Source organism: Rhinolophus sinicus, chromosome 6 (assembly GCF_057876585.1).
Source record: "Rhinolophus sinicus isolate RSI-liver-muscle chromosome 6, RSI-T2T, whole genome shotgun sequence".
NCBI classification, from domain to species: domain Eukaryota; kingdom Metazoa; phylum Chordata; class Mammalia; order Chiroptera; family Rhinolophidae; genus Rhinolophus; species Rhinolophus sinicus.
Window position 1 is genome coordinate 7895503 of NC_142506.1, and position 17676 is coordinate 7913178.

General features: G+C 50.9%; 1 protein-coding gene across 7 annotated transcripts in view; it reads left to right on the forward strand.

Annotated features, from left to right (window-relative positions):
- The window catches only part of ASAP1 (ArfGAP with SH3 domain, ankyrin repeat and PH domain 1), a 293346-nt gene extending 277005 nt beyond the window's left edge, over positions 1 to 16341 (forward strand). For all 7 annotated transcript variants that reach the window (XM_074316678.2, XM_088798947.1, XM_088798946.1 and 4 more), the window contains 5 exons: positions 3315 to 3384; positions 5693 to 5751; positions 9400 to 9899; positions 11920 to 12042; positions 14093 to 16341. In XM_074316678.2, the coding sequence (XP_074172779.2) occupies positions 3315 to 3384; positions 5693 to 5751; positions 9400 to 9899; positions 11920 to 12042; positions 14093 to 14167 (827 nt within the window). In that variant the 3' untranslated portion in view covers positions 14168 to 16341. The remainder of the gene's footprint in view (positions 1 to 3314; positions 3385 to 5692; positions 5752 to 9399; positions 9900 to 11919; positions 12043 to 14092) is intronic.
- The last annotated feature ends 1335 nt before the right edge of the window (positions 16342 to 17676 follow it).

The window sequence follows — 17676 nt, forward strand, 5'->3', positions numbered from 1 at the left end:
ATAGTATTGGCTTATAAAAGAGCCTGTGGTTAGACATTTCCTTCTTCCTTTTTCTTGGATTTTTTTTATGTATTTTCATGTCCGCTCCCCCCACCCCGCTTTGCCTGCAGTCCTAGAAAGAATAATGGCTACCGCCTTTTATAGATTGCTTGCCAGGTACCAGGAGCCGTTCACTTGTTCAGATGTTATTCCATCCGGCCATCACAACCGTCCTATGAAATAGGAACCATCACTGTCCCTGCTTTACTGATGGGGAAGCGGAAGCACAGAGAAGTCAGACGTGTATCAGTCACAGTCCAGGAGCTTAAGCGCTGGCGTTTGAACCCATTTCTGACTCGGAGGCTCATGTCTAGTCCAGGAGACTCCTGGAGCCTCTGTGCCAGTCACTGCTGGGCCAGCGCTCACCTCTCCTCCCACAAACTCTTGGCCTGCAGCTTCTGAGCTATAGTAAGTGACCTCACGTCTTGGCCACGACTTTTTCAGTTGCCTGCCAGCATCTATCTGCAGCTCTCTCGTACACACATCTGTGTGATAGGCTAGAGTCCTTTTCCAAATGGCACGGAGAAGAAAACAGAATTGAGCTGCTTCCGTGGTTTTGCTCCTCCCTCCAGCATGCTCTTCTTCTCAGAAATTTTTCTAAAGCACGCTTTTATCCCCAGGCATGGCAGGTGGCCTTGGCTCACTGTGAGCACGACAGACCACAGGCGCTGCCCACCCAGGTGTGTGAGAAGTCAAGCTGAGGGCAGAGAGTGGCTGAGTCACCACGGTTGGTCTGCATTCAGCAGGCACTGCTGCGTGCCGGGCACTGGGCTGGCTAGGTAGTGGGGTTCCAAGATGAACAAGGCAGAGTCCCTATCTGTGAGATGCTCACGCTTGGAGCAAATCAGCATCATTTCTGTTACTCCCCTCAGAGAGCTATGAAAGATGCTAATTACTACCTATGTCGTGCTCCCTGCGGTCCAGCCTGTGCTCCACACTCCAGAGTCTCTCTCTGGTACTGCTCATATCCATCTAGTAGAATAGGTACTGTCATTCCCATTTTATAGATGGGAAAACTGAGGCTCAGTCGCAGAAGCCACATTCTCCAAACTCATACCCGCTGTCCATGGTACGTCTGGAATTCCAAACCATCGCCTCTCTGGCTTCAGAATCTGCACCCTGAACCAGCCCTCCAATCAGTGGTTGTAGGCGCACAAGCGTGAGGGGGTGATCGAGCCTGGCTGGGGAGGAATTCTTGGATATTGACCTGGGAGATATTCTTTCAAGCTTGCGTAGGAATTCACCACAAGTGGGAGAGGATAGGTAGGTGTTGCAGGGGGAAGGAACAGAAGGGGCAAAGTTGCAGAGGCATAAAAACACACACTGTCCTTGGAGGACAGAAAGCTGTGTCGTGGAGCCAGAGAGGAAGTTTAAATGAGGGCGCTGGACATTTGGGCTGTGGTGTCAGGCACAGCCCCTGGTGGGAGGGCCCATCCGTGTGACAGCACTAGGGGCGGCCACAGGCAGAGCCAAGGGCCAAATTCTGCAGCCCTGATGGTCTGCTAGGTATTTAGTCTCACAGGTAGCGAGGTTCAGAATCACCGGTTTGAGATGTTTCCTACCTGGAAAGGGAATTCGCAGATGCCGCTGCTTATTCCCCAAACACAGGACTGTCTTGGACATCTGATTGTTAGGGTTCATTGAAGTCTTAAGGGAGGAGACGTGAGGTGCAGCCCAGAGGTGCACACAGAGCACCGTGCTGAGAAGAAACACCCACCTTAAAGGACGTCACAGCGTGGGGGGCGGGGGGTTCATGAGAGGCTGCCAGGGAAGCACTTCAGCATTAAGTTACAGGCTTGTGGAAACACTGATGATCAGAAGGAGTGTCTCACTAAAATCAAAGTCTATGGCCTGGTGAGGCCTACTTAGCTTGTCCCTTCTCGTAGCGAGATGGCAGAGTCATAGAACGTCCTGTCCAGGAGTGTCGTCCTGGCACTCGCCCAGCTTCTCCCTGCGCAGGGGGTCCGGTGGGGTGGGAGGTGACAGGCCGGTAGTTTAGCACAGACCCTGGCTGCTCAGCTTCCTGTCCCACCTCAGGCCCTTACAGCTGCTTGACCTCAGGCTTTACTTATTTCTCTGTGTGTTTCTTCCTGTGTAAAATGGGGGCGATTGTATCCTGTACCTCGTAACCATAATTGCTGTGAGGTACTTAGCACAGTCGCTGACACAGTAAGTGCTCAGGAAGTGGCCGTTGCTGTCGTTCAAGTTTCGACGGGGTAATCACGAAAAGCACGTCGACGTGTGGTCAGGGTTCCAGGCGCATCGTTTAGCCGTGTGACCTGCCTCGTTTCCTCATCTTTAAAACGAGGATAACGGCTCCAGCTCCTCGGGTCGCGGTGAAGAGGGAAAATGTTAGGCGGCCGTTGGTGCCATGGAGCAGACACCGGGCGGTGAGCGTGCCCAGCCCCGTCCTGGTTCTGAGCCTCCCAGCCAGCCCTTTCCTAGTGCTCCCTGGCAGACGTCATGGGCGTCCAGGCAGGGGAGGAAGGGTGTCTGCCGAGAAGGACGCTTGGAGAGTCCAGGGCAGTCGTTGGAAAGGCAGCAAGTAAATGGACTCGAGTCTGAGAGATAGCGGCAGGCTCCCGGGTTTTACCTGGGGCCCTGGGCAGCTTGGCCTAGGACTCCCTGCCCGCCTCGCTCCGGGACGGCTCACAGGAGAGCCCACTTCTGTTCTACGCAGTCTTCCTCCCTCCTCCTGGACATGCACATGTCTGGTTCTGCTGCTCCCCCATTAGAAAGTGCTCCACTGTTCAGGTGCCATGTCCCCCGCAGAGGACGTTCCCTGCCCCCCTAGACACTTTCCTCTTCACAGCACCCAACACTAGGCAACATCCGTCTCGTTCCACGTCGTTAGTGTAGTTCGTACGTGTGCACCTCCTGTCCAGATTGTAATGCGAGAGCAGTGACGCGTTCTGTGCCTTTGTGCCTCGTGCCCCACGTGCATGCCGGGCACGTAATAGGTGCTCAATAAATGTTCATGTTTGAATGAATGATGGGTGACTGACTGACTGAGGGCCTTGCCCAACAGTCGGCCGGTTGTCACCACCCTGCTGAATGCACGCACACCATGGGGGTTGTATTTCCTCTGAGTCTGGTTCCCAGAGCGCAGCCTCCTGGCGTGGAAAACTCTGGGTGAACTTACACACACTGTTCCACATTGGGTCTTTTCAACTCCTTTTTGGAACCCGAGGGGTGTCTGTCTGCCAAGTCCTATACCCCCATATTCCATTCCCCTGTCTGAAGATGCACCCTCTTATCTCTGGTTTTCCCTGTAGGTAACGATGTGGGTCCAGCTTCAACAAATAAGACTGCAAACAAGTTTGAGGGACTGTCTCAGCAGTCCAGGTAAGTAGTCCTCCTCGGCGTGTGGGTGCCGTGCCCAGAATTCTAGCGGTGGGTCTGAGCAGCAGTCTGCCGCGAGTGTGGCCTGCTGGCTGGTGCTCGTTACAAACTAAATGTTTACGCCCAGTTTGCAAACACCCCTTGTTGCTGTGCCAGAATCAACAGTTCTCGGCTGGCACGGTCTTCAGACCATGTTTTTGAGTATTTCTCCTCCATCCAGATTCCAGGTGGGAACGGACCTCACTTCCCCAATGACCACAGCATCTATCGGAATGAGTTGTTGTTTTTAATTTTTTAGTTAAGTAATTTTGTTTCTTTACCATCCGTCTTGATTCCGATTTGCAGTGGAGGGAATCAAAAGATAGTCCTCTGGGGAATCCGATAGCCCAGAAATTTCCAAACATAAAAATATGACTCTTTCCAAGTTCCCTGTTTGAAAGATTTTTTTTTCGGCTGGGCTAGAAGCGGCGTTGCTTTCTTCCCTCCTTTCATTGAAATGGGATACTTTGGAACATCTTCTATGGGCAGCATTTATGCAGTCCCGAAGCAGAGGATTCTCTCTAGAGGCACGATCCAAGATAAGGAAACAAAGAGCCACTTCCAGACCAAAACCTCAGGGAGAAAGAGTCAGCCGGTGTGTGGGGATTATTTTCCATAGTTCATCAAAGATAAAAAAGACCAGAATCCTCGTTTCTTTCAATGCCACGGTCTTGTTTAGTCTGTACAGCCCTGTGATACAATAGGCCCGTTACCGTTGTGCTCAGTTGTATAGCTGAGGAAAGTGAGCCCCGAGAGGTCAGGTGGTGGCAGATCTCAGAGCTGGACTCAAATCCATGGTTCTCCAGACTCCACGTCCCCGGTGCCCTGCCTGTCATCCCCGCGCAGTCCCCTTCTCTCGGCCCTGCTCTGGGGACTCAAACTGCAGTTCTCGTGGCCTTCCTCCAGAGGGGGGAAAGGATCTGCCATGGAGAGAGTGCCCACAGAATGTGTTTTCCATGAGACCGGGCCCCCCGTGGACACATGTGAGCACAGCACCACCGGCAGCAGTAGCCCCAGGCTCATTCCCACAGGAAGAAGCCCAGGCACACACACATACACACACACACACACACACGCCTTCTGTACGAGGCGTCTCTGAGCCTCGAAGCTTGGCCTCAGGACCTCACTCAGGAATAACCACCGTCCTCACATCAGTAATTGGCAGGCATGCTTCCCTGAGAAGATGCTGAGTGCTGAGGCACGCCATGAGAAAAAACACTCCCAAAATGTCCACAGTACGACCTGCTGGTGTTCGCTGCTTCTAGTTTAATAGTGGCTTTATCTCGACAATGTTACCGTCCAGTCGCCCAGAGGCAGTGGGGCTTCAAGTGAGCTGAGGAAAGAGCAGTCAGACCGAGGGTGATGTGACAGCCAGGTTAGAAGATGACAGGCCATGCCCGTCATCTCTCTTTGACTCAGTGTTTGTTTGGTCGGTTTGGCTTTTCCTGTTCTTTTAAATGCAATTAGGACAAAAGGGGAAAGAAGCCAATTCTTAGGACATCAAAGGACAGAAGAGGAGAAGTGAGATATTTCCAGGGGCTCTTGGCAGATACAACTCAGGCACTGGCCGCTGTGCTTCTCAGGTCTGCTGTGCCCCTGTGTCCTCTGAGAGTCATGGTAGCCTCTCGTTAAAGGAAAACAGAGGGTTCCCCCGGTAGATGCCACCTCCAGCACTGGCATCTCAGCGGTGGCAGGGGCGTGGGGTTAACACTTGATTATTCAGAGGACATGGGGCGGACTTCCGTGTGCGTTTTCCCTGCGTGTTTACACATCCTCCAAAAGGAGGGCAGAAAGCTCACGGCGTGGAGGTCTGAGACGCCAGCTGTTCGCGTGGGTCCAGCGGAGGGCGTGAGCGCTGTGGGATCTAGCGGAGCTGGTCTGCTTTTCCGAGTCACCACAGACCGGCCTCGGGTCCAGCCCAGTTTCCTCATCTGAAAATGGGGACAGCTTGAGTTACTTGCGGGGTCACTGGGATGAGTTACTTTGGGACACAATCTAGTGTGCCAAGGGCTTTCAGCAACGTTATTACCTCAGGGAAAAGGTTCCCAGAGAAGGAGGAGCTCAGCTTTGTTATTTAGAAACGCCCTTTCCTCATCCTTCCCCAGCCAGGCAAACGCTGAATTATGGAAAACAGACTGTAACTGTTTGCTAAAGAAATTTTTAAAGGGTTTTTAGTTAATTCTGTAGACGCCTATGATTTCCTTGAATAATCTATTACGACTGGTATTACAGCACCTTTACATCCTAACTTATTGTAATTTTTATTAACTAGCACTGGATCTGCAAAGACTGCCCTCGGCCCACGCGTTCTTCCTAAACTACCTCAGAAAGGTAAGATTTCTCTTTCTCTTATTCACCTGGAATTAGTGTCACTGTGCCCTCCAAGGGGACAGGGATTCTGTCTCTTTTGATCGCTGCTCCACTCTAGGTGCCTGGAGCGGCTCCTGGCATGTATAGATGGCCAGTAAATATTTGTTCGGTGAAGATATTTTGCGCACTTAAATTGTGCGATTAGGCCAAACCTTACTCTTCCTAAAAAGCACAAGACTCTTTCAAAAGTTACTTTATTAGAGCCCCCAGGTACCATTCCCTGACCTTTTGCAAACATACTCAGAGAGACCTGGGAACCAGTGGCAGCTCTACCACTTACTAGCTGTGTGGCCAGGGCAGGGGACTCAGGAGCGTCACCAAGCCTCTGATTCCTCACCTGTACGTGGGGCAAGAATACCTGCTTCCTGAGGTTTTATAAGCACGAAATGAAATCATGCTTCAGAAAGCCCCTAGCTCGTGGGTGGCTCAGAAATCCTTCCCTGGGATGGCATCTGTCTAGACACCCATGCTCTGCGAAGTACAAGACAGCAGTGTCTAAATGCTGCTGCTCTGCCAAACTGGGACACTCAGCTCTTTGACCAAATCTTCTTCAGTCCTGACAGGGCTTTGCATCTGTAAGACCAAAATGTCCGTGTCCTTATCACAGCAAAAATGACAGTGCTGCCTTGCTTCGTTGCAGGGCTTTAGCTTTAGTGCTGCAGGAGCCATGGGCTCATTCTCTGTCCGCACTGGAGCAGACAGGGCTGCAGGCTAGGGACAGACAGTGAGACCTCTGACCCCAGAAGTCGGGCGAGGGATTAGCGGTGGGAAGCTGGCATTCACCACTCTCCCAAGGTCATCAACAAAGTGACACATTTGGAGGAGCGCTGGCTGGCCAGGCCAGGCTTCTGTGTAGGAAGATGAGGGAAATCAGCCGACTGCCAATTCATTCTCCGTGGTACACAAAGGAAGGTTTCCCCTGCGTTTACTGAGTCTTTATCTAATGTGGTTGTTTTGTTTGTTTTTCTGTTCACCTTGGCCCAGAGGGCTATCCTGATCTCACAGCGGTTAGAGCCAAGTTTCCCAGGCTGTCCCCCCTTGTCTGCAGTCTGCCCCCCTCCAGTTCTGCATCCTTCACCCATTGGTCACGCGCTGCCGTGAATCGCATCCACCTGCGTGTCCAGCTCCCTTCCTCTCACACCCAAACCCCAAAGATTCTTATTCCCCACTGGGACCTGCCGTGACTGCTGCCACCTTTTCATTGTCCCACATCCCCTTGTGCCCTCCTCCTGAGCCAGCGTCAGTCCTAACGTGCTCCCTCATCTTCCACGTCCTCCTATGTGCTGTTCCACTCCCCTGACTGCCTGGGCCTGGCTGCACACCGGATGCGGCTGCAGAAGCATCGTCAGGATGGTGGTTCCGCCCTGCCTCATGACCAAGCGGTCCTCTCTGCCTAATGTCCCTCCCTGCAGAAGTACATGCTGTGTAGTTCAGTTTCGGCGGGGAGGGGGGGGGGGTTGCTCGTCTGCTCTTCAGAGTTAAGAATGCAGTTCAGAAAGGACTTTTAACTGGAGAGGGGGAAACACCAAACCAAAGAGGGGGAAATAAAATAAAATGCCAAAGGTTGGGCAGGCTCCCACAGAGGAGAGACTGGACTGTCTCTTTCCTCATTTTGTTTCTTCTTATTTAAAAGTAGTGTGTGTGTGTGTGTGTGTGTGTGTGTGTGTGTAGCCATTCTAGAGGATTGGAAAAAGAAGGAACTACCACCTGAAGTCTTATCATCAAGATAGACAACTGGGTATTTCCCTTTAGTCTCTTTCCTGTGCTTTTTGTTTGTTTGTTTTAAGTTTCCGTTTAAACTGATTTTTTTCGCGTGATACATCAGAAACATTTTCCATCGTATCAGTGACGTGACAGGCGTGCTTTTCCTGGCGGCACAGTGTTCCTTTCTCTGGCACCGTGACGTGCAAAGCGGTCTCCGCCATTGACCGTTCACATGATTTGCAGTTTTGTCACTAAGCAGAGCCGTGCTGAACATGCTGGCACAGATACTCACTGCCTGGCTTTAGTCTTCTTTTTTTAGGATAAATGTCTAGAATCAGAGTTGCATGTTTTGAGAGTTTGGGCTGCCCAGCACTTACAGCTTCTGTTCCCCGTGAATGTGGCTTGCACCAAGTCTTTCCAGCTGCACTGCCTTAGGGGGCCCCCCAGGTGTCCCCCATCACTGTCTGCCTCAGACTTCTGTTTGCCCGATTTCAAACTTGCAAGAGAAGAATCCGATGGACCTACTTTAACTTTTCAGCTAAAACTAGAGGGGCCAGCCCATGAGCAGGGTGCCCTTGAATTTCAGGTCCTTAGGAAAGGAGGGGGCTGGGCAGGCCGTGGTGAAAACAGCCGCATACAGCTTGTGGTGGTTTACAGCACTGGAGTGTATCTTTCTTTCTTTTACTTCTGTAATTTTAAGAATATCTCTTTATGAATGTGTTGTGTTTTTAGTGTAACAGTCTTTGACTCACTCAGTGTGCCTTACTCAACTGTTTCCTCACTGAGCACATACTATGTGCTTGGCCTCTGCACCAGGAGCCAGACTTACAAGAATAAGGAAAAATACAAATCCTGGCCTCAAGGAACCCTGTCTAACAGTCATGATAAGCGTGCTCTAATATATTACTTAGAGCTGGCCAGGCCCTGATGGCAATTGTTTCCATATATTAACTCATTTGAGAGATGAGGAGGGTGAGGCACAGAGAGGTTGTGTAATTTGCCCAAGGTCACTCAGCTAGTAAGCAGTGAAGCCAAAGTTGGCGGTATGTCCTTAGTGTCCTGAGTTCTACTGGACAGAGCTGTGCAGAGAGCTGTGGGAACGGTTCAGCAAACTGTCGCATGCCCGCGCTGTGGAGTACTACGCAGTCATGAAAGAGAGTAAGGAGGAGCTGACTTAGAAACTGTCCCAGACATATTAAGTGGGGGGAAAACAAAGTCGCAGAGAATGTATATATTGTAATCCCACTATGGTTTTTAAAAGATATAGTCATGAGTACACTACCTGTATGTAATGGAAGAAGTGGTGGGGGGTAGGGTGGTGAGAGGAGACACCTCTTCCCTCTTCCCCTATGTAGTACGGAAAGCACAAAATGTGGGGAGCCAATAATAAATTAGCTAATGATACAGCTGCAGAATGGAGCAGAATGCAACATTAAAAACTATGTGCTGCTGATACAGAATTCTATTAACATGGTAAATACTCTTAAAACAGTATATAGGTCAAAGCAGAAAAAGTATTATCTGTGGAAAAGTCATGAAGAAAGATATTATTTTAACATGGCTACATTTAGATGGTAGGTTTGTGGAAAACTTTTGTTTTAACTCTATGCTTTCCAGTTCTCTCTATTCTGTATTATGTTTGTAATTATGGTTTGTTTGTTTTTTTAATTCTGCATTAGTCTGGACATCCTGTTCTTATGTGACTGAGGCATAAAAGCCTTCCAGGCTTCCAACTTCTATCCTTTTAAACCCAGGCCGTCTGCGCTGGGGTCTGGCCCCTGAGCTCCTCTCTGCCAGGTGCTCCCAGGTCGGTTCTCTTCAAGGTGACTGTGACAGGAGGAAACGTCACGTCCCCACCTCGTGTTCTATTCCAATGACCTCCCTCTCTGTGGTTGCTTCCCACAGTGGCACTAAGGAAAACAGAAACCAGCCATCATCTCTCCCTAGACAAAGCCACCATCCCACCTGAAATCTTCCAGAAATCATCACAGCTGGCAGAGTTGTCACAAAAGCCACCACCTGGAGAACTGCCGCCGAAACCCACCGAACTGGCTCCCAAACCCCAGATTGGAGATTTGCCACCTAAGCCAGGGGAGCTGCCCCCCAAGCCCCAGCTTGGCGACCTGCCCCCCAAACCCCAGCTCTCAGACTTACCTCCCAAGCCGCAAATGAAGGACCTGCCTCCCAAACCACAGCTGGGAGACCTGCTGGCAAAATCCCAGCCAGGAGATGTGTCGCCCAAGGCTCAGCCGCCATCTGACGTGACTTCGAGGCCACACCCTGTGGATCTTTCCCCACACGTGCCTGCCCGAGATGCCATCCAAAAGCAGGCCTCTGAGGACGCTAACGACCTGACACCCCCTCTGCCCGAGACGCCCGTCCCGCTGCCCAGGAAGATCAACACGGTGGGTGGCCCGCGCTGCTGGTCAGACTCTCGTCGCTTCTGCTGCACCCTGCCCTGCTGGGAGGCCTTGTGCTCGGCAGGGCCTGCTGGGTAGGGACCCAGAGTTTGGGCTCCAACAGCCAGGCCTCAGGACCTGCCTGCCATGCCCGCTGTAGCTGCGTGACCTTGGCCGGTTCCGTGCCTTCTCCAAGCCTCAGTTTTCTCATGTACAAAAAGGAGCTAATACGGTAACCGAGCTCCTGGGCAATTACATGCAGTGCTGGCTGAGCAGCACGTAGGTGGCACCTTGGAATCACTCAGCAAGTGGACCCTCTTACCCAGGATCCTTGAGGACGAGACTCGCCCTTCTGGGGTCCCAGGAAAGCCTTTCGTTTCCTGTCTGGGTTCTGGGAGGCCTCTCCCTCAGAGCTTCTCACTGCATCTTCCTGGAGGAATTAGAGGCAAAGCCCAAGGAGACTTGCACAAACATAGAATTTGGCTGAAGTCTCACATTTCATCATTTTCATGAAATGCGTTCTGCTTTATAATATATCAATTTTATTTTAATACAAAAATGCTTTATCCAAAAACAATTTATTTTGTTCAAGTGATGCTCCAGGAAGGTGCATGTGAGCCATTTGTCCTGCCCACGGCAGCACCCCTACAGGGGCGGCAGCACCCCAGGTGGAAGAGTACAGTTTTGGGGGGTGGGGGGAGTGGGACCGTAAGGCCTCCCACTGTGCGTGACAGTCCTGCCCCCACTCACATTTTATTACAAAAACGATGTGGCAGTAAAAGTGTGTCACTTCAGCACCAAAGAAACAGGAGGAAAAACCCATCCTCCCATGTCCAATATGGTTTGCTCTTCGTGAGGGCAGCTCCCGAGACCCCGGGCCCCACTGGGGCCTTGACAGGCACACAGTTCCAGTTTGTGCCACACGCTTTGCAGTTTTGTGATCTCCCTTAATCTTCCCCCTTATAAATAGTCACACCTGAGTCTCCTCAGGTGCTCAGAGTCAGAGCTGAGACAACTAAGACCCACCATGGCCCCAATTCTGCCAGCCTCTCAGACCCCACCCACTGAACCCCGGGAACGGGACTGCAGAAAGGAGCAGGGTTGTCAGGGCGACTAAGGGAGAAACCAGGGGACAGGGAAAGTCAGTGAACCCAAAACATGTACAAATGTAGCTTACATTTGTTTTGTTTTTTTTAATTTGTTTTTTATTGGGGGACAGTGTGTTTTTCCAGGACCCATCAGGTCCAAGTCAAGTCGTTGTTTTCAGTCTAGTTGTAGAGGGTGTAGCTCACTGGCCCATGTGGGAATCGAGCTGGCAACCTTGGTGTTATGAACACCAACTGAGCCAACTGGCCGCCCCATAGCTTGCTTTTTTAATTACTAATTATTTAATGAGCTGAGTGCTAGAAACATCGTATAGAAGGTGATTTCTCCATTTCCATCTTCCTGTTTGCAAGGAACTGGAAGTACAACAACTAAAAGTCCAAGTCAAATGGATCAAAATGTACAACTGTTTTGGGGAACTGCCTGGGACCCTGTCAGCCCCGGCCGCCCTGTTCAAGCAGCATGTGCTGACTGGGGACTTTGCATGAGGGGCCTGAGAAACTTGTTTATGCTGCACATTCAGCAGCAGAAGCTGCACATTTTGCTTTACATCATGCTTCCCCAAACCATTTTTAGACTCTGCCGTCATCTCTGTGAGCTGCTGTTGTGGGTGGGGGAGGGCAGCGCGCTTCGTGTCTGGCGAAGCCAGGTTTTGATCCTGGCCCGTAGTGTTTGCGTTCTGATGAAAAGAACGGGTGACCCCTGCTCACCGATGCCAGGCTCCATCCTGATCCTAGTGGAAGGAAGAAGGGCTGTCCTATCTTGAGATGACACAGTACACGGAGCACCTGGCAAACACGCTTCCCCCTTTCCCAGTGGAGAGACTGAGGCATAAGAAGGCTCCGTCCTTTGCCCAAGGTCAGCGTGTTCTCGTTCCCCGTCATTCTCTCCTGGCAGCTAAAACCCAATTTCTTTCTTGAAGGGCAAAAACAAGGTGAGGCGAGTGAAGACCATTTACGACTGCCAGGCAGATAATGATGACGAGCTGACTTTCATCGAGGGAGAGGTGATCATCGTCACAGGCGAGGAGGACCAGGAGTGGTGGGTACGTACGAGCCCTGTGCTGGCAGGGCGTCCACGCCGCTGAGCTGCGGGAGGCTGCCCAGGCATCCCTTTTCCCAGCAGCCCTCTCACTGAGTGTCTTCTGTCACTGTGTTGCGTGCTAGAAAAACAACTGTGGAGCTTTGAAACTGGGCCAGGAGAATTGACACTTGATGTTGTTACACCCGTTACCGCACCACAACCTGTGAGCTGTAGGCGGTTTCTGATTTTTAAATGCAGAACGAAAGCCCGGGAAAGCTGATCAGCAGGCAGTCATGATGCTGAGCGTCTCGGACCCCGAAGCCGATGCTTTGCTCCCTGCTCCACGCTGTCCTGGGCCAGGGGATGGAGGCCTGAGTCCTTTTCCCAGCATCCACCCTCAAGCTCCGTCCTGAATCCGTGTGCAGTTCTCTCTGTACAGTGGGGCACGATGCCTTCCTCATGTGATTTTAGGAGAAGATCAAATGAGAGTATCTGTAATAACTCCTTTTATAGGAAAGCCTGCTGCCCAGGTGTCAGGAAGGGAAGGACACTGTCCTCGCACAGTGGCTGTCTGGACATCAGGCGTCCTTGGAAATGCCCAGGAAAAGCTCCCTCCTCCCCAGAGGGACCCAGTTTTGTCTGCCAGAAAAGGGACCTGTGGTTCGCAGTTGAGCCAGCAGAAGCTGCTAATGCTCAGGGACTTGTGTCGTTGCACACGTGTGTATAACATGTGTAAACACACCTTTGGCTTCTGTTCCTTTGGGTTTGATCCCACCTGTACAAATTCTGCTTGGACTGAAGCAGCAGTTCCCAGCTGTGGGCAATGTGGCCCTCCAGGGACATGTGGCAGTATCAGGGACATTTTGCTCGTCAGGACCTAGGAAGGGTGGTGCTACAGGCATCTGGTGGGTAGGCAGGGATGCTGCTGAACGTCCCACAGTGCTTACGAGAGCCCTACAACAGAACAATCTGGCCCAGACATCAGGAGTTCTGGAGCTGAGAAACCCTGGACTGAGGTGGACTAAAGCATGCCCTTTCTGTAAGCCTCCGCTTCCTCCTCTGGAAAATGGGACAGCAGTAACCCTACCACACAAGGCTAAGAACTGATATCCTGATGTCAGTTCAGACCCCACGATGTGGGTAGGTGAGGTCTTACTATTAACTCTACTTTCCAGATGAGAAAACTGTGCCCAGCCACCTTGGGTGCCCACCCAAGGTCACAGACCTGTAAGTAACAGAAGCAGCCCTGGGCTGGACACAGTTCTGCTCCAAGTGCGCTTTGCACTCAAGTACTTCGTGGAGGGAAGTGAGAGCTGGCCTGGCTCTCAGAGCCACCCTCCTCTCTCTGGTTGTCACCTGAAGCCAGTGTGCATGTCTTGTTTTTACCCCCAGGATTCTCGTTAATGCCATTCATGCTGACATAATCGAGATCATTGGAAGCTTTTTGCGGGTAACCATGGATGACAGGCTTAGGCAGCAGGCAGTAAACAGGTCACAGGCCACAGTCAGTCTCAGACCTTCACAGTCGCCTTTCCCAGAAGGCGAGTTCTTGGCACAGAGCAGCCCTTTCCATATGTATAGTTTTTATATAATCTCACAAGCCTGAGCGAAGAGATTTTTTTTTTAGCCCCATTTTACAGACAAGAGGCTTAGCAAGCTATATCTGAGGTCACCCAGCAGGAAAGGGTGTCGAGCCCCCTGGTTAAGAGCACGGACTCCGGAGTCTGCGGCCCGTGTAACACCAAGGGCAGGTCATGCCGCCTCCCTGGGCCGCTGTCCCTTCGTGTATAAAATGAGGGTCCAGGAATAGCGACCTCGCCCAGCTGCTGTGTGGGTGTAACGGTGCCAAGCGTGTCATACCTTCTGTCCTTTGCCATTTTGTCGTCGTCGTTTTGTGATGTATTATAGTTCGTTACCGTTCGCTCTCCCAGGGTCACCAAAGGGTGACCAAGGGCAAACCCGCATTCCCTCCCACTATCCGGGAAAAGTCGGGGCGCGCACTGACCCACCGGGCTGGTCGCAGGGCACCTGCCCACTGCCTGCAGCCTGACGCCTTTCTTTTCTCCCCCCAGATCGGGCACATCGAAGGGCAGCCTGAGAGGAAGGGGGTCTTCCCGGTGTCCTTTGTTCACATCCTGTCCGACTAGCGAAAAGCAGGACCGCCTGGCCGTGCCCCTCCTCCATGCAAGACTGCTGCCTGCACCCGCTCCTGTGCACAGCGTGTACATAGCTGCTGTTACCGAATGCAAAACCCGCGGAAGGGCCACCTCCAAGGGGAACGCAGTGTGTGCCATAGTACCCTGCGGTCTTCCGCCTTCACCCATATCAGGGGAGCCCGGGACCCCACGTGCCCTACTGCTTTGCTGAAGTCACCCTTAGCATCTAGCGCTTGCATTCCGTCTGTGCTGTTTTCCAAGCAAACAAAAACAGGAATATAGAAACTGCTGGCTTTGCAAATGGAGGTGGTCTCAGCAACTGTTGAAAGGCATTGAATTGACAAAGCAGTATTCTCAGCCGTGGTACTGAAAATGCAACATTAGCAAAGAGGTAGGTTCTGTTTTCCAGGTGAAACTCTTGGCTCCATGACAGGCCCGCCTGTAGGTACCTGTGTGCACAGAGCAGCTATGAACACCTATTTTGGTGTCTATCGCAGGAAAGTGCTCAGTTAAACGTCAGTGTTGCTCCTTCCCCAAAACTTTGGTGGCATTTCTCCACTGCCCACAGCCTCATGCAGCGGTTTTGGGGTCTGAATATTTTGCTGAAGGAGTAACACTTCCATTTGAGCACTTTTCTGGAATAAACACCAAAGTCGGTGTTTGGAGCTGTAAACTGCACACAGGTACCTACAGGCTGGCCTGTCACGCAGCCAAGAGTTTCACCGGGAAAAGTGTTTGCCAGCAGTACCATGGCTGAGAATACTGCATTATTAGGAACAGAGAGTCAATTCTATGCCTTTTGATGGTTGCTGAGACCACTTCCATTTGCAAAGCCAGCAGTTCCTATATTCCTGTTTTTGTTTGCTTGGAAAACAGCACAGACGGGAATGTAAGTGCTGGATGCCAAGGGAGCCTTTGGCAAACCAGTAGGGCACGCAGGGTCCCAGGCTTCCCTGATACGGGCGAAGGCAGAAAACCACAGGGTATTTACAACACACGCTACGTACCCACTTCTTTGCTAATGTTGCATTTTCAGTTGGCGCAGAAAACTAATATTTTTAAGCAGATAATCTTGCATTGAATGAGAATTGTTCATCCCACAGAAGCACAACTCCCAACCAAACCTTTAGGAAAAGCCCTATTTAAGAGTCACAACGCTCAGTGAACATTAATTTGGTTCTGCTTACGTGGTTACTCTGAACACTTTGAAAAGCCACCTGATAACAAACCTTGCATGACAGACCTGCAGCACATCAACTCTCATTGCAAAATGATTTCAAGCAGTTGCTCCCTCAACGTCACAGCACTTCTGAATTCCACACTAACAAGAACATCAGGGACCGGGCAACGTCTGGTGTGTAGCCGACAGTGTTTGCAGCCTCAGGACGTAAACGCCACACTGGTGTCAGGACAGGAAGTCACCATCCCAAGTTACTTAGTGACCCGGTTCGTTCAGTTACATATTTTAAGTGACATTAACGAGCTGTCCAGTTTTGTGGCCTACAGTATTTTCCACTGATCTCAAAATAAACTCTTTATTTTTAAAAATACAAAAGCTAGATGTGTAAAATTACATGGAATCAATGTCTGTTCTTTTTTTTTCCCCCTTTAGCAGCAACTTACACAAACGCATTTTTCAATACCTTTTATTTTTTTCGGGTTTCGTCTTTGTGTTTTCCTTCAGGAATCTGACTTCTCTCTAACCCAGCTTACTGTGGGAGATAGGAAAACTAGGTATAAATGCCTTGGCTGGTCTTGGTTGAGTTTAGATCTGTTCTTAAACTCAGAGAGCCACTACCTGCAGTTTTGTACATGATATAGTATTTTGAAGGTATGGAACCTTATGAAAAAAAATAGCTAATCAATTCTTTTTTCCCCCAGAGGGGAAAGTTATGTTCTGCAAATAGTGTGTGTCTTATTTTACTGTTGAACAGCAATTGCTATTTATTTTTTTATTGCCTAGAACTTCAACATGATGTATAGGAATCCCATAGACCCACTAGTTAAATTCCGAGTCCTCCTCTGGATGTGACGCTCAGGCGTCAGTACACTTGTCATTTCACATGTATTTAATGTGAGTTTTTCCAGGACCGTATGTGTTAATTTCTACTTTTTTTAATATTTAAAATTGCTTTTAAATAAACATATTCTCAGTTGATCCCAAACATCTGAAATCAGGCCATTTTGTGAGTTGTCCACGACACTTCCGTTTGGAGGAAATCAAGGCTTCCCTTGGCTGTGCTTTTGGGGGTATCAATAACACAAGTCATTCTACCTCCAATGTAAAAGCTCGGAGCTGTGGAGACATGAAAATACACGTCAGTTTCCTCGACTTATAATACATGGTCCTCAGCGTTTTGGTCCCCTCCCCATTCCCACTCCCACCTCACAGCCCCCACTTTTGGTCCTAGTTATGTGAACAGGGCAGGAAGAAGAGGGGGGTGTGGGGGCATGGAAGCTCTTAGGCGACAGACCTACGTGCTGTGCTGCGTGTCTGTCCCGTGGCCGTGAGTCCTGGCGCTGCCCGCAGTGAGGGGGCACAGGGGCAGCACCGGCCTGCGTGCCTTCACCTCACCCGCAGCAGGCCAGCGAGAGGGAGGAACCCTCGGCTTCACGGAGCTTGAACGTGAGGCCCATTCATGACTGAGCAGGAGATGGCATGGCTGGTGAACAACCCGGTCAGGAGGCTGCCTCGTCGGCCTCTGTTGGGATTTTCGACCACACGGAAGACAGTCCCGGTCACGAAATTCTAGCCCGAAACAGCGGAGGAAAGCTGCCCAAGACTGTGGCATTGAAGGTTCTGATGTTGGTCTCCTTGTTTTGCGTCTTGAAAGTGGGTGGATTTTAACACCTGTTTCCACTGAAAAGGTAAACTACATACCCTGCTGCCAGGTAAATGGCCTTGGGCGTGGAAACCAGGGACTGTCAGGATATTTCTAGGAGAAGCTGACGTTATTATCTGGATAAGTCAGGCACAGGGGCCGTCAGCTTTCCATCTAATTGCAGAATGGTACTGTGTTGGCATTGTTTTAAGCCTGGAACAGTATCTGAAATGAACGGACTCACCCCGTGAAAACAACCCCTCCCTCCAGGATGCTCTGCCCCCAGTCCCTCTCACAGCCATGCTAGAAACCGAAGCTGCCTGATCCCTCTCCCTCCGTCCTTTGACCACTTACGGTGGGTGGAGTGTTTCCTGTCAGTGTATTTGGTCTGGGAGGCGAAGTGACGTGCTCCAGATCACAGTAAGTAACATTGGCAGTGTGAGCCCACGTCTTTGTGGCCTGGACAACAGCCTTCTCCCACCCTTCCTCCCCACCCCTGCTTGCTTTCTCCCCATTCCTAACTCTGTGTCTTCCTACCCTGTGTTTTGTCTTCCCCATTCCCAGGATGTGGGGGTACATGTGGCACCAGTGGGTGGTAGTGATGACAGGTATTAGGATAGTTCCACCGATTGTACTTTGTCCCCACCCCACGCACGTCCTCATCTGTCTCGAATGGCA